Genomic DNA, 18,924 nt, shown 5'->3' with positions numbered 1-18,924 from the left:
GTATCCTTTTTGTTAGAAAGACAGACACAGGACTTGTTAGGAGACCGTGGAAAGGTCCAGCACTCTAGGAACTGATGGAGCACACTTGTTGAGGTGATAGATTGCAGGCAGTAATGTTGACACCCAACAGACTTCTTTTCAGTTAGAGGCATCCAGTCCAAATACTAACCCCGTTAAAAATTATCCAAATTTCATAACAAACCATCCTCCCAGACACAACATGTACGATTTAACAAAAGATATGTGTTTCATTTTATTCTTATTACTAAAGAAGACTGTGACAATATGATGGAGGTGGCAGATTGGGTATCTTTGTGATCCTTGGATTGATATTTGATCTTATCAAATATAGTTTATTACAGGACATTGTGATCTATAAGCTAAGTCTCTCTAAGAAGATGATGATAATAGTTTTATACCTCCTTGCATTTCACTTCTGAGGTTTAGGATGTCTTATCTTCACATATATTTTATTTATCTTGATTTTACATCTCATCTCATTTTTGAAAAGGATTAACTGTTGAAATGGAAACCTTTTTTTGGCATTTTTTCTTTTTTTTTGTCTGATCTCCTTGTGTATCATGCAGTGCTGGTTGGATGGATGGAAAATATGCAAAACATACTGAGTGGGTGAAAGGGGAGGAGAGAGAAAGTGGAAAGGTGGCAGTGTGCGTGGGTAAATGGAAGATTTACTTCTTGGCAGTGAGGCCTGCTAGCTCAGCGTCCACTTCCTCTTCGTGCCTGAGAGGATGCCACTGGGCGATTGGCCGTCGTGGGTTGGCGATCATGTCTGACCAGTGCCTGAGCGCTGTTCCCTGCGCTTTGCTGCCCACCCAGATTTTACCGATGGCATCGTTCTTGCCAATCTTGTCATAGTCCAGCACTGTGATCACGGCTTGGATTTTCTGCGAATAAAGAGAGCTGTTAGTCATCACAACACAATGCACGGACACTGTTAGCCCAGAGTTCCTGCCCCAAATCTTTTTGGACCAATGCTGCATATTTTAATAAATAGTTAAAGTTCAACTTAACAAATAAATTAAGTTTCATCAGAAGATGTTTTTCACACACTACAAATGACAGTCACATAATGTGCTACTTGCATAGACTTCAATAAGACCTTAATAAAGATAGTTCTCCATCAGTAAGGAGCTGAGTTAAAAGGGGGATTAGCTTGCTGTGGATGTGATCTCCAATAATATTTAGTATATTATAATATTTATATATTATATTTATTTATAATATTTGAGTATCAGCAGGCTAATCAAAAAAGAAAAATGGAACTGCACATTATACAGTTGTATGCAAAAATTTGAGCATCCCTCGTCAAAAAACAGATTTTGCAAGTAAAAAAAAGTACAGATGACACACTTTTTAATGCTCAATTACTGTTTATTTGCTAAATTTAACATATTGTGTCCTGTGTAAAAGTTATTGTGTATATGGTGCATTTTCAGTATGCTAAACTAGAAACTGTGCCCCAAAATGCACAGAAAACACATAAATTAGTTTGCCTATGTTAAGCATGTGTTAATTTTAAGTAATTTTAAGTTTATTTTCACTTAAAATCATCTACAAGAAAATTTAATTTAACCATGGGTATTCAAACTTTTGCATACCACTGTAATAGGGAAGACACAACATAAATATATTCTTTAATGTTGGAGGAATCCATTATTTATGTTATCAAATGTAGCAAAGATAATAACAGGCAATAATAACTTGAATTGTATAGCTTATTTTGCTTATAGATTATTAAAAATCTATATTGATTAAAATACTTTACACTTACAGATCATAGGTGTGCACTTAACATGACATTTTAATCCCATGCACTGAACCATGCAACAGTCCTGACAGCTTAGCACTAAGAAACACTTTTAAAAATGGTTTTACAGTACAACTACAGAGACCTAAAGAAATCATCAACATGTTGTAGTTCAAAAACAATTTTCCAAACACAAAATCTCAAACACCAATCTCAAAATCATGATGTTTGGAAATAATAAAAAAAAAAGTCAACATCTGTGCGCTGGTCTTGCTTACCTGCATCTGGTCCTGTGGGATCTCAAAACTGAAGGACTCATTGTAGTAAGGATTTAGTGTGTTCTTCTTCACTGTGGTCTTCTTCTTCTTCAGCCGCTTGCCGTTTTGCAGCAGGTGGATCTTCACATAAGGATCTGCAACCATTCAGAAGGTAAACTGAGACAAATATCTTTAATTCACATTACAATTTTTTGTCAACATTCATATTGTAGACACTATAGAATCTCAAGACCGAACTCAAGGTAAAGTGTCACATAAAAGGCAGTGTGTCAAACTAATTAAATTAAGCTAATTCACTGATCTTTTGCAGCTGATCTAGGATGAAAGAAACCGGCTAGTAATAGACCACAGGATTTCATGAACTATTTCTGTTCGCAGAGCTGCCAGCAGATGGCAGTGATGAAGCCTGACTGGAAGGCATATATGGTGCTGTGAGAAAATGAGAAGACTGCAGAGTCAGCACATGAGCATTACTTCTGCATGACTGATGCAGGCACTGAGGTGGCATGAACACACTGCACCATCTCTGTTTGCTTGGCTGTACACACGACACATTTCTTAGATAGCTCAACATTTGGACAGTATGTTAAAAAAGTGACTTTTGTAAATGAAAAAGGTGAAATGATGCACGCTTTGTACTGGCTGTATTTTCATCACAACTTTTATTATTATGCTTGAGTTGAATACTTAAGCAGTCAACAAATTTGATTCTACTAACTTCATTTTCACCCACTCTCTGGAGATAGAAAGACAAAAGGCCCTTTTTATGTGTGTGTGTGTTTGTACCTGACAGGCCTCCCACGTCCATCTTCTTTAGGTTTTTAGCCTCCAGGATACAGATGGTAAGTTTCCCAGCAGTGGGCACATAGCGCAGAGAGACGCAAATATCACCAAGTCGCTCAGGCTGTGTTTGGTTTTGAAACAGAATAAGAAAGGATGAGCCATTGTTAAGGATCAGTGCACTGAGATGCCAGTTTATTAGGTACACTTATCTTGTGGCATATTTTTTGCCTCGTTTGTCCTTTGACACTCAGAACAGCATAAATTTATCTGGGCGTTGATTCTGTAAGATGCTGGATGCATTGTGAATTTTGCACCATGTGGAAATAATCGCATTATGCAGTTGCTGCAGTGTTGCTGCAAACAGTTCTTTGACCTTATCCCAAACATTCTTAATAGGGATTCTGTGACTGTGCTGGCTACTGAAGCAATAAAAACAGTTGCTGTCATGTTCCTGGAATCATATTGGAAGTGACAGGCTGGCAGGTATTCAAATGTTCTGATACGCAGTGCCATTCAGACCTTCTTTGTTAGTTAACAGGGGCTCTAAATGTGTGCCAAAAAACATTCGCCTCACCTCACCTCAACCTTACCTGCATTAACTGACCCTCCTGATGCTGCTGCTGCTGCACAGACTCTAACAATTTAATCATAGCCATTGACTCACCTGCTTTCCCCCTTTTCTGTATTTTAATATTTTATGCAAATGTTAAAACCTTATTCTCTGTTCATATTGCTCTTTTGTTATGGTTTGCTGTATGGTGTCGACCAGAAGATGATGAGTTCCCCTTTTGAGTCTTGGTTCCTCCCAAGGTTTCTTCCTCTTGCTCTTAGGGAGTTTTTCCTTGCCACTGTCGCCATTGGTTTGCTCATGGGGGCATGAACCCAAACTTTTTTGTAAAGCTGCTTTATGGCAATGCCTGTTGTAAAAAGCACTATATAAATAAACTTTGACCTTGACATTCACACTGCCACCACCAATATGGCTCCATAGACTCATGTTGTTTATGCCAAATTCTAATCTTTACATCAGCATGATGCAAAAGAAACCTGGATTTGTCCAACTAGGAATGGTCCGCTTTGAATGCTCCTAAAGCCCCCTGGAGAGGTTTTTTGCTCTTTGCTGCTCTTTTTCTGCACAGCAGTGTTGAATTTGAAGTTGATATGCATGCACAGTTCTCACCATTCTTCTTTGATCCCCCTAATTAACAAGGTGTATTGATCTGTAGGATTGCCAGTCACTGGGAGTTTTTAGCTTTTTTCACACCATTCACAGTACACCTTTAAAAGTTGTATATGGAAAAAGCCCAGGATGGCAGCCATGGGAGATGCAAGAGCCGGCATGCCTAACGGCAATTTTCATGTCATGAACATCACTCATTTTGCTCATTCCAATGAATTACTGATCCCCAACTGAAGCCTGGAAAAAATAGTCTTCACTGTCAAGTTGACATATCAGGTGACACTAATTTTCTTCTGACATTTGGTTGTGTCTTGACACTTTCTGTGGTTAAATGACAGACTTTGTAGCTCAGTGTATGTCACAGTGACATAATGCTGACAATATGATATAGCTTGCCAAGTCAGTCTTGTTCAACAAAAGTAAACATTTTCTGTGGTCCTTAGGGTTCAGTTTACCATCTATAAGATGTAAGCAATGTCATCAGCATTATGTCACTGCATGTACACTAAGCTACAAAGTCAGCTACATTAACGTGATATGTCATTGTACCCAAACTTGTCATGACACATCCCAAAGTCAGAAAAAAAACGATGTTACTTAACATAGAGTGGGGTCCAAAAGTCTGAGACCACATTGAAAATGTAAACCTGGTAATAAATAACAGAAAAATGTAGAATTTTGAAAAAATATTCACAATGAAGCACTATTTCTAATTTGCGATATTAACCACGATAAGGCCTTTGCACAAAAACGTCAGATGTTTTTTAGTCTTATTCCTTCTGTTGAAGCACGTGTTCACATGGATTTGATCCACTCATCAGAGGCTTTTGTCAGTGTTAGCGATCAGAGTCTGCGCTTGCTTGAGTGCATGCTGTCATTAAAGCAAAAGGGGGACAAATACTAAGAAATTCTGAAATTCTTTTTTTTTTTTTATTTCACTCAGATTGTTATGCTAATAAAATAAATAGTAATGAAAAACTTTGTATTATTTTAGAGCAGAATGCAAAATAAAAGCACAACTGATCTCAGACTTTTGGACCCAAGTGTAGGTATTATGTTAATTTGGCATCAAAGTTGACAAAAGCAGCCTTTATGGTAGACAACACCTACTGGAATAAGCCTTTATACATGTTGTTGTCATTTGTCAGTCTTGCAGCCTTATGAACACTACCATATAGTAACACAGGATGAAAAAAAGGCTATCCTGGACACCCAATGAAAGCTCAGCCAATTGAGCCATCACAGACTTCTGGTCAGCAATAGGACCTGACTATGAAACAGAACTAGTCTTACCTGACTGTCCTAACTAAACTTTCTATGCTCATGTAGACAGCTTCCAAACATAGCTTATTGTTGTTTTACTCAACCTTTTAAACAATAATCCTCTGCAAAAACCTGTTTTAATACTAATAATGTTTTAAGTGAAATCATCATTTAGAATGCATGCTAAGCATTTTTAGTCAAATTACTGTTCCAGGACTGTTAAGCTGAATGCTGAATGTGGCTTACCTCCTCTTTCTCAGCACTGTCTAGGTCCCTCCACTGCTCAATGGGTTGGGCCAGATCCAGTGTATTCATGGGGATCTTCACCTCACCAATCACATCATGCTTGGAAAATCGGTCGAAGTCATAAACAGACATGACCAGCGTCTTTCCACCCATCTCTTGGAAGGGAATCTGAAGGGAATTAGATGTGACACACTATTATGTAAAAACCTTGTAAAAAAAGGTGTGCATTTTGTTTTGATTGTGGAGCGAGAACAATTATTGTAAATCTGAGCTTACATATTGGTATTCAATTTGCTCATGAGTCGGACTGTCACACTAAACTGATAATCAAAACAAAGTACTAATCACATAATCCCAGTTACACAGTACAGTTGGAAGACTTACGTTGCAATAATTCCCTGCCATCAGCATTGGTAATGAAATACCGAATGTTCCAATTTTTAAAAAAGATAGCATTTTAAATTATGCTTTTCATATGTGAATGAAAATGGCTGCCTCAGATGCATCTGAATGCTGGCAGAGAAGGTCTTTGCTGGAGTGCTGAATTTCCATATGAGAGGAAGCAGCTTAAGGTGAGTTACACAGAATGCCCTTCATGGACTTAAATTACTTTTCCTTTCAAATACCCAGCTGACACTGCACTAGTGAAGAGCTGTTCTTTGGTTTTTCAGACCATTTAAGCAGGGCTGGGATGTACTTCTTGAGGTTGAAGCACATGTTTGAAGTATTATTTAAAATGCTCTAACTTTGCTTCTTAACAGGCAATGAGAACCTATAGAGGATGGCACATTCTCTATTTACATAGCTTTGTTTGCTGCATTAAGGACTGAAGAAAAATTTAGAAATCAAAATTAGGGACAGCTTTGTCTTGGGGTCCTGTTTACACAAATGCCAGAAAGTGCTGGTGTTACTGAATATGGCTTAATGTAAAAGAAATTCATTAAAGTCAGTCAATGAGATGTTTTCTGATGATGTGCTGAAATATACACTCACTGAAAGTTTATCTCACCTTAAAACTGAACGTCTCATTGAAGACAGGATTCAGAGTCTTCTTGTGCACTTTGGTATCAAACTTTTTCTTCTTATCAGGGAGAATGTATACCTTGACGTAAGGGTCAGAGGTACCTCCACTGTCCATGGAGAGAAGATCTGCAGCTTGCAGAATACCTACTGTCAGCTGTGAATGAAAAGATGATCTGTTCTTAATGGAGAGTCACAATTAATGGAGCTTAATTTAGGGCTAAGCCTTTTGAGACTTCTTAGTATTCTTAGTATTACTAAATAAACAATAATCTGACCTTGTTGTCAGAGAAGTCATAATCCAACGAGAACTGCAGTTTGCCAAGCTTCTCCTTCTCTTTGGGTTCCTCCTCCTCTTTCTCATCGCCAGTCATCCCTGTCTCAATGTCATCTTCATCATCATCATCATCCTGTTTCTGTAGAGACAAAAGGGGGAGAGGATTTGCAAGAGGAGTTATTGCTTAGGGTTATGGTTTGTCAACAAGTTAGTGTCACTGAATCCAAACATAGGTCATTAAGTCAGTCATGGGACCTACCTGGCAGTTTCTCAGCTTACCTGAAGTATGCCAGGGGTCAAACCACCCACGCATTACTATATGCAACTGTGTCAGCGATGACACTGGTAGCAACATGACTTGATTTCACTTTTCCTTTCATGACACCATTTTGCAATAATCTACATTTTCTGTGGAATGCAATTGAAAAACAGAAAAGAACAATGTATTGTCTACAAAATGGAAGATCTCTGCCAAAACCGATTCCTTTATTGTTTGTGGTCAATCTGATCAACAGAGATATTTATAGAAAATGGCTTGAGGTAACTGACAAATGTACAAGGATTAAAGACAAATACATGCAGCATAAAAGCCACTAATTTTTCCACATCACTTTCACATAATCTCTTTGATTTCACTGACCTAAATATCATCTTTTTGCACACTTTTAATCACAATGAAAAAAAAAACACAGTAAGCTTGATTAATAGTTAATGTTATTAAGTCCACTTGTGATTAAATCTTAAATAATATCTTAATCTGATCTGCATGTAACAGCTGTAATGAAAAATATCTTTATCAAGCACCTTTATATTTTGCACATCCTTCATTGTCTTCCACTAGATGGATTGATCATTTCCTTTTTCTGACCAAAACCTTGAAATTACATTTTTCTCATTTTAATTTAAAGGAATCATATTTTACCTGTCTTCTAGTTTCACTAGCGTTATAAGAAGTGATATCATGTTGCTGGTATAAATCAAAGGTTTAATGGTGGCAAATCCTACCTTATCAAATCTCAGCTATTATTTGACTCACAAGAAGGAATTTAAAATAGGATTGTATTTAAAAGAGGTGTAACTGTTAATGCTTGAAATATTTGTATCAATATCTGTAATCAGAATTGAAGAAGAACTCACTGTGTTAGCTGTAGTGAGCGTGGTAATGAATGTGATTCATGCTTCTAGTAGATTTAATTATTAATTTGTTCAAAGACATACATAACATTTTAATTTGTTGTACGTAACCTAAAAATGTACAAATTCTGAGATGAGAGACTCAGAGATGTAGTGCCTTCTGGGAAATGTTAAAATTAAATCTTATTATACTCAATAAACCTATGAATTAAGGTGTAGGTCTATTTTTTTCAGTGAGTAGCTTACTCTAGCAGATAAATATAGGAACTAAGTTTTGGTAATTTATTTGGTCACATTAGGCTATTGGAGAAAAAGACTAACTGTAATAATAGTAATCATGTGCAAGCAGAAAGAGTTTGTGGTGTATCTTGTGTTGTCTTTTGCGCCATAACTTAGATCTACTACACTATATGGCCAAAAGTATGGGGACAGTTTTAAAGTCAGTTTATGAAATTTCTGCACTGCTAGATCTGCCCCGGTCAACTGTACATGCAAGCCTAAGATTACTATGCACAGTGGAGTGTTGTAAAGCATGCAGCCACAGGACTCTGGAGCACTAAAATGTGTTCTCTGGAGTGATGATTCATGATTTACTTTCTGGGTTTGGTAGATTCCAGGAGAATGCTGCCTACTAGAATGCACAGTGCCAACAGCAAAGTTTGGTGGAGGAGGGATAATGGTCCGGGGCAGATTTTCAGGGTTTGGACACGACCCCTTAGTTCCAGTGATGGGTAATGTTAAGGGTAAAGCATACCAGACATTTTACACAATTATATGCTTCCAACTTTGTGGCAACAGTTTGGGGACGGCTCTTTCCTGTTCCTGCATGACTGCGCCCCTGTGCACAAACAGAGGTCCATGGTTTTGTGAGTTTGGCGTGGAGGAACTCCTGTGGCCTGCACAGAGCCCTGACTTCAACCCCAATGAACACCTTTGGGATGAATTGGACTGTTGATTGCAAGTCAAGTCTTCTCGTCCAACATCAGTGCCTGAACTCACAAATGCTGTTTTGACTGAATGGGCACAATTTTCCAAAGACACACTCTAGAACCTTGTGAAAATGATGAATGGAGGCTGTTATAGCCACAAACTCCATATTAATACCCATGGTTTCAGAATGGGAAGTCCAACAAGCTCATATAGATGTGATCAGGGTCAAGTGTGTATGGGCATACCTTAGGCCATATAGTGTACATTGCAAGTAGCTTACTTAATATTCTCTGATGTCTGGGTAAAGACTTGAACAAAACTGGTGAGATCCAGTGATGGTCCGTACAAAAAGACAAACGAACCACAATTCTCAAATCATCATATTAAATCAATAAATGAAATTGATAAGTAATTTGGAATAAACTGAATAAGCATACATATAAGTTATCATTAGTCAGTATACTTAAACAGCATGATAAAAATTGAGTACATGGCATGCATGTGTGCATGCCCTCAACTACACCACTGGTTACATTTTTTAGATCTGCTTTTTCAGAAGGAGATTTTGATGGTAGTTTGTGCAGGCTGAAGATGGTGAGGAAATACATAACAAAGTAAAACCAAGGACAAAGTTAAAAAGTCTAAAAGCTACTTTAGAACCGCATATTTTTAAAATGGCAGTCTAATGACAACATTATTATTAGAGCACCTATTGGAAGTCTTTTCAACTTCATAGTCATGTTAGTGTTCCCAGGGCATAGCAAAGTTATTTTTTATGTAAAACATACATGTAATATTACAAAAATACATACTTTTTGAAAGCTTGAGGAAGAAAAAAAAGGTCAATTCAGAATGTTTCTAAATATAACATGCTTAGATAGGAATCACTCTCACTCACATATTCAGCCACACACCCTCTGAAATACCCATGCCCCTCACACAAACACACACACACACACACACACACACACACACTCCATTTCATAGTACCTTTAACAGGTGCCATAAATGCTTTACATTCGTGCATGCCAAGCCACAAAATGCAAAAAACTGGGAATAAACTTCACTGTTTGCATCTAACAATGGCAGCAGAAAATCTCTATGATTCATGATGTATCAAGGATTAATGCATTTTTTAACATGAAATGTGCTGGCCAAACAGAGAGAGCTTGGCATTGCTTTCGAGAACTTGAGAAGTGGCTAGCATTAAGCATCCAAACACAGTCATGCTGCTTGAAAATCCCAGTACATACCATCCAGGATTGCAAAGGGGGCAGATGAACTAAGAAATGGTGAGGAAGAAATCATACAATCATAACATACGGCTGAAAGTGTCCTTTTTTTTACTATAGACAATACGGAAAGTTAAACCTGTTGGGGGTTGACCAGATTATCATGTCACAATGCCAAAGGGTGTTTGCTAGTTCAGTAACTGCTTTACAGTTTACAAAGAGGATCAGATTTCAAAAGATCAGAAGTTTTGTGGTTCAGCTGGCTCAAGACTGAAACTACCGCTCAGTTCACAGCCCCAACAAAGACAATGATCTGTCCTGCTACATTTCTCTAAAAGCAAACCATGGCCCAAACTGCTATTAGTTTTTAAAAAACTGAATGTAAAACTGCCAAAAAATTATAGCACAATGTTTTGATTAGCTTATCCATCATTATTTTGGGTAGTGAATTTTGCAGCAAATTTGAGACTGAACCAGATTGTATCCACACGGATGAAAAAAAACAAAAATCATAGAACAAACTAAAATATGTAAAATAGGCATGACGTAAGCCAAAGGCAAAAGGCTTTTTTCCACCCCACCATAAACTATCTCTATATTTGAAATGCTCTTTGCGCACAATGGGTCATCCAGAAAAGTTACTCTCAAGTCAAGTTGTGGTCATTCACTGCTACCTCCTTAAAGAGCATCTATTGGGCATTGTCAAGAATACTGCTTCATATCATCTCAGTCTTTCTCCATAAATTCCCTTGTGACATAAATCCCTGATAGAAGACTAAATTAGGAATGTTACAGTGTTAATCTTGTTATACCTCAATTTAGGATATTGAGATCATGCTTGAAGATCTCAAAAAGATGAAGCAGCACTTAACTGACAAGTGACCAAACATACTCTTTAAACATGCATGTTAATGAGGATTGGCGTGTTGCTCCTGTGCAGTCATTCAAACTCTCAGTAAACTGGATGTAATTACAGTTCATAAACAATGCATGTCCACTTTCAAAAGGTCATCACTTTGATTTTCATATGTCAGCTATTTTGTCTTTTACAAAACATAGCAGGTTTTGTGCGGCATATCAAACTGGTGGAATGCGAAGCCCCATCTCCAATTAGCTCCTCAAGCACCCTCAGCACCCCTGAGCTTGCAGAACTAAAGTAGAAGCCATAGCACTCATTCCCATAGCCATCCCCCACCCTCAGGCCTGAATGCCCCCTGCCCTGGTCTGCGCCTTCATCAAGCGTCCAGAGAAGGGCGCTGCAAGCTGTTTCACACCTACCGTGTGAGAAGTCCGCCACAGTCAAGATACACGGAGCAAATATAAGACACAAAGCAGGAGGGATAAAGAGACAGAGAGATGGAGAGAAAGGGACAGATTGAACTCATAACACACAGTAAAGGAGAAATCAGAGCAGTGGAAATTAAGTGACAGTTAATGGACACATAAAAAATTAAAAAATGACACCTCATTTACATAAAACACCAGAAATTGATGTTATACATTTAATACAGAAATTCAAAAGAAAAAAAATCATTTTGACCAGTTGAATTCACAAATGAGAATAACTCAATATTCATAGCGTTTGCAGTCATCAGAAAAATACTTCAAGGCAAACTAATCTTGTACTGATGGCATGTACAAACCACAGTATTTTCTATGGATCATTTATTTTTACATTTTCAATTATTATTCCTGCAAAATTTCCGAGGAAAAAAAGTGTCATTCTTCATATGCATGTGAAGCAAAATAGAAATAAACAATACAAACAGTCTTTTGAAAAACAATCCACCACAACCCAGCAAATGAAACAACAAAGTGGGAAATCTTTCATGTCGCTTTTCTGCTTTATAGGCTACCAGTGACGTACACTACTAAATTATTCATATTCCATGAATATTAAAGACTAAAAATATCTCTCCAGATTACTAACCATCCATTTACGTGACCCAGAAGCTAAATTAAGAATCTATGCATTTGTAAAATTACTTTCTGAAGTAGAGAAGAAGCTTAGCTGTATGTTTTGTGGATTACTTTGGTTGATAAAAAAAAACTCCTTATATGTTCTATAAACAGATACAACACCTACTCTTTTCCATCTAAAAAAATTCTCTTTTCCCATACTGTCCTTGGTTAAATGGCCAAAAAAATATCTGTGCAAGTGTACAAGACACTCGTAAATCTTCAGTACCCCTTATTTTTGTCCATACCTCTCCTCCTTTCATATTCTTCATGCTCATGTCTCCCTTCCCCTTTTTTCCTTTCTTCCCCTTCTTCTTCTTAAGGCAGGTCTTCTTCACAATGCAGAAACAGCAAGTGAGGATGAGCACTACTGCAACAATGGAGATAGCAATAATTGCCCAGGGAGGCACTGAAGAGAGAGAGAGAGAGAGAGAGAGAGAGAGAGAAAGAGATATCATAGGCAGTCAATGTACACTACACTTTCATATACACCAACCATCCACTTCATTAATTACACATCCTTATACGTACATTCTTTGTCCATTTTTACAGCTCCACTTACCATATAGGTGCACTCTGTAGTTCTACCATTACAGACTGAAGTCTAAATGTCTTCTGGATAATTTGTTGGTCCCGTTTCACCCTGTTCCTTAACGGTCAGAATAATACCACAATAGAGCAGGTATTATTTGGGATCATTCTCAGCACTACAGTAACACTGGCATGGTGGTGACATTACTGGGTGTTGCGCTGGTATGAGTGGCTCAGACAGAGCAGTGTTGCTGGAGTTTTAACTTTTTTTAATTTTTACCCGATTTTCTCCCCAATTTAGTCGTCTCCAATTCCACCCGCTAGTTAGGACTCCCCCAATCACACGATGCTATCAACGCTAGGAGGGTGAAGGCTAACGCAGGCTTCCCTCCGAGACCTGCGAAGCCAACCGCCGCTTCTTTTCGAACTGCCGCTCACGCAACGTCACTGGACAGCCGAACGCGCTCGGAGGAAAGCGCCAACCGCCAGATCTGTTACGTCAGCTAACAGACGCCTGCGCTGACTAGCATCGCGCTGAGTGATGGGGGGAGAAGGAGGGGCCAACCCACCAGAGAGAGCGAGGCCAATCGTGCTCTCTCGGACTCCCGGCTACGGATGGCTGTAGCATCACCAGGGATCGAACTCGCGATCTCCTGATGATAGGGCCAACACTTAGACGGTTGCGCCACTCGGGAGCCATTGCTGGAGTTTTTAAACACTCGCTGTCCACTACATTAGAAACATCTACCTTGTTGGTCCTCCTTGTAGATGTAAAGTCAAAGACAATTGTTGCTGCACAGTTTGTTTTAGTCATCCTCTAGTCCAGGGGTACACAACTCTGGTCCTGGAGGGCCAGTGTCCAGCACAGTTTGGAAGTTTCTCCACTCAAACACACCCACTAAACCTGGCAATTAACAGATAAGTGTAATCAGGTGTGTTGGAGCAGGTAAATCACTAAACTCTGCTGGACACTGGCCCTCCAGGACCAGAGTTGTGCACCCCTGCTCTAGTCCTTCATCAGGGGTCCCAGGACGCTGCCCACAGGATGCTGTTGGCTGGATATTTTTGCGGAGTTTAAAACTCCAGCAACACTGCTGTGTCTGAGCCACTTGTACCAGTGCCAACCCAGTAACATGTCTCCACCACGTCAGTGTCACTGTACTGCTTAGAATGTTCCACCACCCAAATAATACCTGCTCTCTGTTGGTCCAATGGGGGCACTGACCATTAAAGGAAAGGGTAAACGCGGGCTAACAAAGTATGGAGAAAAACAGGTGGACTACAATTTGTAATCGTAGAACAACAAAGTGCATCTATATGATAAGTGGATAAGACCAAATGGACAATGTGTGTAGATACCATACTTAATGAATAAAAATAAAATGTCCTGTACGAGCTTATAATGGGAAAGCATATTAACATAAAAATTTGCAAGTGTTCAGCTTAGACTACATTATATCTATCTATCTATCTATATATATATATATATATATATATATATATATATATATATATATACATGTTCTTCATACACAAAATGAAGAGTAGTAACTCAAGTTCATTAGGAAGGCTCTCCCTTAACCAACACTTCCCCTCCCTGTTTTCTTTTCATTCATTCATTTTCAGGCTTCAAGCAACATTCAGTCTTTAAATTTTAGGATTCCATGTCAGCTCACCAAGGGTCTGTTAAAGTTGGGTCAAAATAAGCAAAACAAGCAAAAACTTCAGCTTAATTTATGCAACTATGCAAGCTTTTTTAGCTCTAATTTTTTTAAATCTTGCCCCGTCCAGTTCTGAATTGCATCTGAAATACTGAGTAAGGAAAAAGTGTGAAGGAAATATGATTAGTGCCTTTAAAAAAAACAAAAAAAACAAAAAAAACCCAGAAATGGATTTTTAGTTGTGAAGCCATTTTAAACTCTTAGTGTAGCTGCAAATATTGCATTCAGAAAATCTTCAATAAATATATGAAATCTATTTGTAGCTTTTTAGGTGGTGTGTATTTTTGCAAAATGGCATTAAAATTATACAATGTCCTTTTAAACAGTCTAGCATTTGAAAACTTACGTGGGAGCTTGTCAATCTCATTGAGGAACTTGTTCTTGATGTCACCAAACATGTCATTTTTGCTGACATGCTCTCCAGACTCTGTGGCATTCTCTGCTGTTGTGGACAGCAGGGGAGCCATGGTCATGGCACTGGCACCGGTGGGCTGTGGGCCCACCATGGCCTCAGGCTTCTTCTTAAACAAATTCCACTTCATGCTTGATGGCTAGGGCGTACAAAAAACCTGCATAAGAAGAGAATATAATGCATTACCAAATGTTGCTTACTAATGGAGATGTGAGTTTGGATATCTACACTACTGCAGAGGTTGGTTCCAGTAATAATCTAACATATCTAGCTCTAAATACTCTAGAACACTTTGATCAGCAAGACTATTATGGCATGCTTGTTTGTACTCACAGCTGTAAGAATATGTTCATATAATATCATGTTCATATAATATCAATATCATTTCTCAGAGGGCAAATCTGCTATTAAGAATGAGAGGTAAATTATGGTGGATTTTCCTTAAGCTCTCTGCCTCATTTGCATCAAATGAAAAAGAAGGTTGTAGGCATAACGGTTCTGAAGGAAAGTCATTCTGTCAGAGCTCTGAATGACTGAACCCTGGGCAGGGCCATGTGTGCCTATGAAAGATGCTGAATATAATGAAAAAAGACCTTTTTCTGTGACTCCACTAAAGTACAGCAAGTTGGGCAAACAAAAAAAAGCACATTTCTCATTTCTCAAGTGTCTGCTCTCTGCTTCAGTGGCACTGAGCCTGTCTTTACCAATTCTGTGTGAATAATTTAATAAAGCTGGCAATTTCTCTGGATGAACAATTTTATTGTTCAAAGGCCTGTTTGGAGAAAATATGGCAGGGGAAACATTTTATGCTTGCATTATGCAATCTTTCATTGCATAAGACAAAGTGGTTCACGACAAAATGCAGGAAAGGGTAAGAAAACAGCCAGGAAAGATCACTCAGTGCAGATGTCCGTGACGAAACCTTTATGAGTCAACCCAGCCCTTTTTTTCCCACTAACATATTCTGATTAATAACACTTTAGCCCTTATAATGCTGAGTGATGCTCTTAGGAAAAACGCCTGTTTATTTCTTGTTTAAGGTTAAACATGCATCTATGATGGCAAAATAAATAACAATTCATATATATTTCATTCTATTTGCCAGCCTCCACACAAAGCAAGATAACTTTTTAACTTAGACACTGTTTGTTGAGATAATTTTAAATGTTTTGGTTAACATTTTAAAGTGGGAGTAAAACAATGATATTATATATAAGATGCTTGGCATGGGCATATTAAATTTCACTGAAATTGGTTTATCATGCACGGGTCTATTAATCCATCAATACACACAGGTAACCACACTCATTTAATCAAACTTGGCAAGCAATATAGCAAATATAATAATGTTATTTAAACAGGATACAAAAGTAACTGTATTTCCTTACAGTTACAGGTAAACATTCACTAATCAGATTACTGATAGATTATGAAAAAAAAACTGGGTGATTACTGGCAGATAACTTTTAAACTTTACAAGAACACGGTCAGATTGATGTGAAGTACCACCCTTAAATATCATTAAGGGAATATGAAACAGTTGGATCCACTCCCATCTCTATCATTTTTACCATGCAAATTGGTCATAAATCTTCCAGATATCCTGTAATAAAACTACTTTATCCCGCCTCACAATATAAAACTAAAGCTGTCTGAATAGAATTCCACACCTTCTACTTTATATACATGAAATGTGAGACTGTAACACGTATGTGCATTAGTGAAATTCTACTGATGTGGGTTTAAGTGAGGCACTTAAAAGCTCCTTCAATGCCTATAGGTCCTGTCGGTGGGTAGCCTTAGGCATAAATATTTCACATTTGTCAATTAATGTGTATCAAGTATGCAAATGTGATCACTTGTTTCTTGCTTTGGAAATGGAATTTGACTTGCTGAAGATGTTGCTTACACAGATGTTTCTTTTCACTTTTGACTTGCTGGAATTATATTTGTACTGAATGATATATTTTCATCTTTAATTGTTTCCCCTTTTTTTCATTGGCTTTACTGCTATTACTCCATTTATGTGTGAATAGAGTTAGTTTGAAGCCTTGAGTGGTTGAAAAAGAAATTCAGTTCAGAGAGGAACGTAGCTGGCAAATGATCCCAAAAAGAAGCATTTTGACCAGGTTGCACACGGTGACATCCAAGGTGGTTCAGACATCCCTGGGGCACTAAGCACTAATTTTCAGCAAAGGGGCCCTTTTACCTGACCAATAAGCCATGTAAACCATTTGCAATTGCCACATGGTCACACCTGACATCCCACTCCTCCCACTACAATCCTTTAAAACAGTTTGCTCCATGTATCAGTCTAAGAATAAGAAGATCTACAATACTAATCTTAATTTTATCTGGCTCCCCCAGATTCCCTCTTATACATTTTCAAATATAAAATACTATTTATACTGTGGCTTGGCTAAATACTTGATGGTTATTATTTACTGAGAGATATGAATCCATATTGCCCAGTATGCCCAGCTAATCAACATGTTAAATTCAGTATTTAATCAATACTGATTGATCATTTAGTCAATGTCAATCCATTCCTTTCCATTTTGCACTGTAATGTGTTATAACTAAACCTTGATTGAGAGACTAGATAATCATTGTTTTAAAATTGTATACACTTATGAGGAGTGTGCCATCATATTGTAAGGACTGGTCTCCACAGAGGTTGCTGCTGCAAAGTGTGAGCTTCATTTTGTGCATATGAACACATCTTTTCTGGGCTGCAGCTTGTAAACAACGTTGCCCACTGGTGTTCATCAAACGTAATAAATTGTTGTATTTCACTCTCACTCTTATCAGGCACAAAGTCACAGAACACAGCCCTGGAAGTGGCAGGGAAGCAAGTAAGACACAGACAGAACTGCCCAGCTAGGTTAGCTAGACAGACAGACTAGCGAGAGATGCACTGTCCATCCAGGTTAGAGAAACAGACAGACTAGAGATAGATGCACTGCCCAGCTAGGGTAGCTAGACAGACAGATTGGTGAGAGATGTACTGCCCAGTTAGGTTAGAGAGACTGGCGGACTAGAGATAGATGTACTGCCCAACTAGGTTAGTTGGTGGCTTACAATCAACGTGTCTGTATATCTATGGTAAAAACAAAGGCCTCACAGAAATATAAATTCATGGGAATTGTACAAGGTTTAGTGCAGGCCACATCAATCCTACCGGCATTTTGACTCCAGCTTGTGTTCACAATTAATCTCTTCTTTTACTTCTCTCCTTTAATTACTGTTAAATTCCTGCATAAAAGTGCATGCGTGAAAGGGATATATGTCCTGATTTCTGAAACTGTAAACTGACAAAATCTTTGTGTGGAATCAAATGCGCTGATTTCCATCATTTGGAAAGAGCTATCCACAATAATGCATTAATAAGGCATATGACAAATCTGAACAAAATCTTTCTGTTACTTCATCTACAAACAATCCATCTATAAGAAGTACTCACAAATGCAATCGACTGTTCAAGACGCAAGAGAGAAACAGTGCAAAAAATATCAATAGTGAACATCCTATGGTGACCGAATACTCACATCCAGTTGATCTAATTGACAAGCACACTTTCTTCTTAGCTGATCACATTTCCTTGTGCATGCTTGTGAATTCTTTAGTTTTCAGTAATCGTGTAAACATGATTCTACTCAGTACGTGAGAACAGCATTGATTAGACTGAAACACAATATTTGCTGTTTCTCTTCCTTTTCCTCTCTAGAGCTTCTGGTTTGTGTGTTTAAGACAGTGTTATGATCACAGAGCTCTGTGAGCCTGAGACTTATCCCCCTGTTTGCACTGCTGAGAGAGATAGAAGACAGAGAGGGAGAGAGGGAGAGGGAGAGAGAGAGAGAATGAGAGCAACGGAAAGAAATCAAATCAGTTTGTTTTTTGTGGTACTACCTTTATTCTGCTCTAGAGGTGGCTGTAATGTACTCAAGGCACTCAGAGCACAAAAAGACACTTTCCTTTTTATGGCCCCATTATCTTCATTTTACAGTGTCAGTCTCTGTGATTTTGTTATGCTTCAGTTATTGTCTAAGCTATTATTGTATTCAGTGGTCCAATGCTTTTTGACAAAAGTGATGGGTACAGATCTAGGACTGAAAATCAAGAGTAAAAATATAATAATTAAATATAATTTTTTTTTAAATGACTTTTAAATGTGTTTTTTTCCAGTCACA

At 38.1% G+C, this 18,924-nt stretch overlaps 1 protein-coding gene across 3 annotated transcripts in view; it reads right to left on the bottom strand.

The window, feature by feature from the left end:
- Positions 1-551: 551 nt before the first annotated feature.
- Positions 552-18,924, bottom strand: part of syt2a (synaptotagmin IIa) — a 31,249-nt gene continuing 12,876 nt past the window's right edge. The window contains exons 2-9 of one of the 3 annotated variants that reach the window (XM_036590690.1): positions 14,669-14,891; positions 12,319-12,479; positions 6,817-6,948; positions 6,528-6,695; positions 5,519-5,686; positions 2,833-2,950; positions 2,047-2,180; positions 552-905 (exon numbers count right to left, since the gene is read on the bottom strand). In XM_036590690.1, coding sequence (XP_036446583.1) covers positions 690-905; positions 2,047-2,180; positions 2,833-2,950; positions 5,519-5,686; positions 6,528-6,695; positions 6,817-6,948; positions 12,319-12,479; positions 14,669-14,864 — 1,293 coding nt within the window. In that variant the 5' untranslated portion in view covers positions 14,865-14,891 and the 3' untranslated portion in view covers positions 552-689. Of the gene's footprint in view, positions 906-2,046; positions 2,181-2,832; positions 2,951-5,518; positions 5,687-6,527; positions 6,696-6,816; positions 6,955-12,318; positions 12,480-14,668; positions 14,892-18,924 lie in introns of all 3 variants that reach the window. The other 2 variants (XM_036590689.1, XM_036590688.1) reach the window with 2 other exon arrangements.

The sequence above is a fragment of the Colossoma macropomum genome, unplaced genomic scaffold, assembly GCF_904425465.1.
Source record: "Colossoma macropomum unplaced genomic scaffold, Colossoma_macropomum, whole genome shotgun sequence".
NCBI classification, from domain to species: Eukaryota; Metazoa; Chordata; class Actinopteri; order Characiformes; family Serrasalmidae; genus Colossoma; species Colossoma macropomum.
The sequence above is the reverse complement of the archived record's forward strand: the minus strand, read 5'-3'. Positions and strand labels throughout refer to the sequence as shown.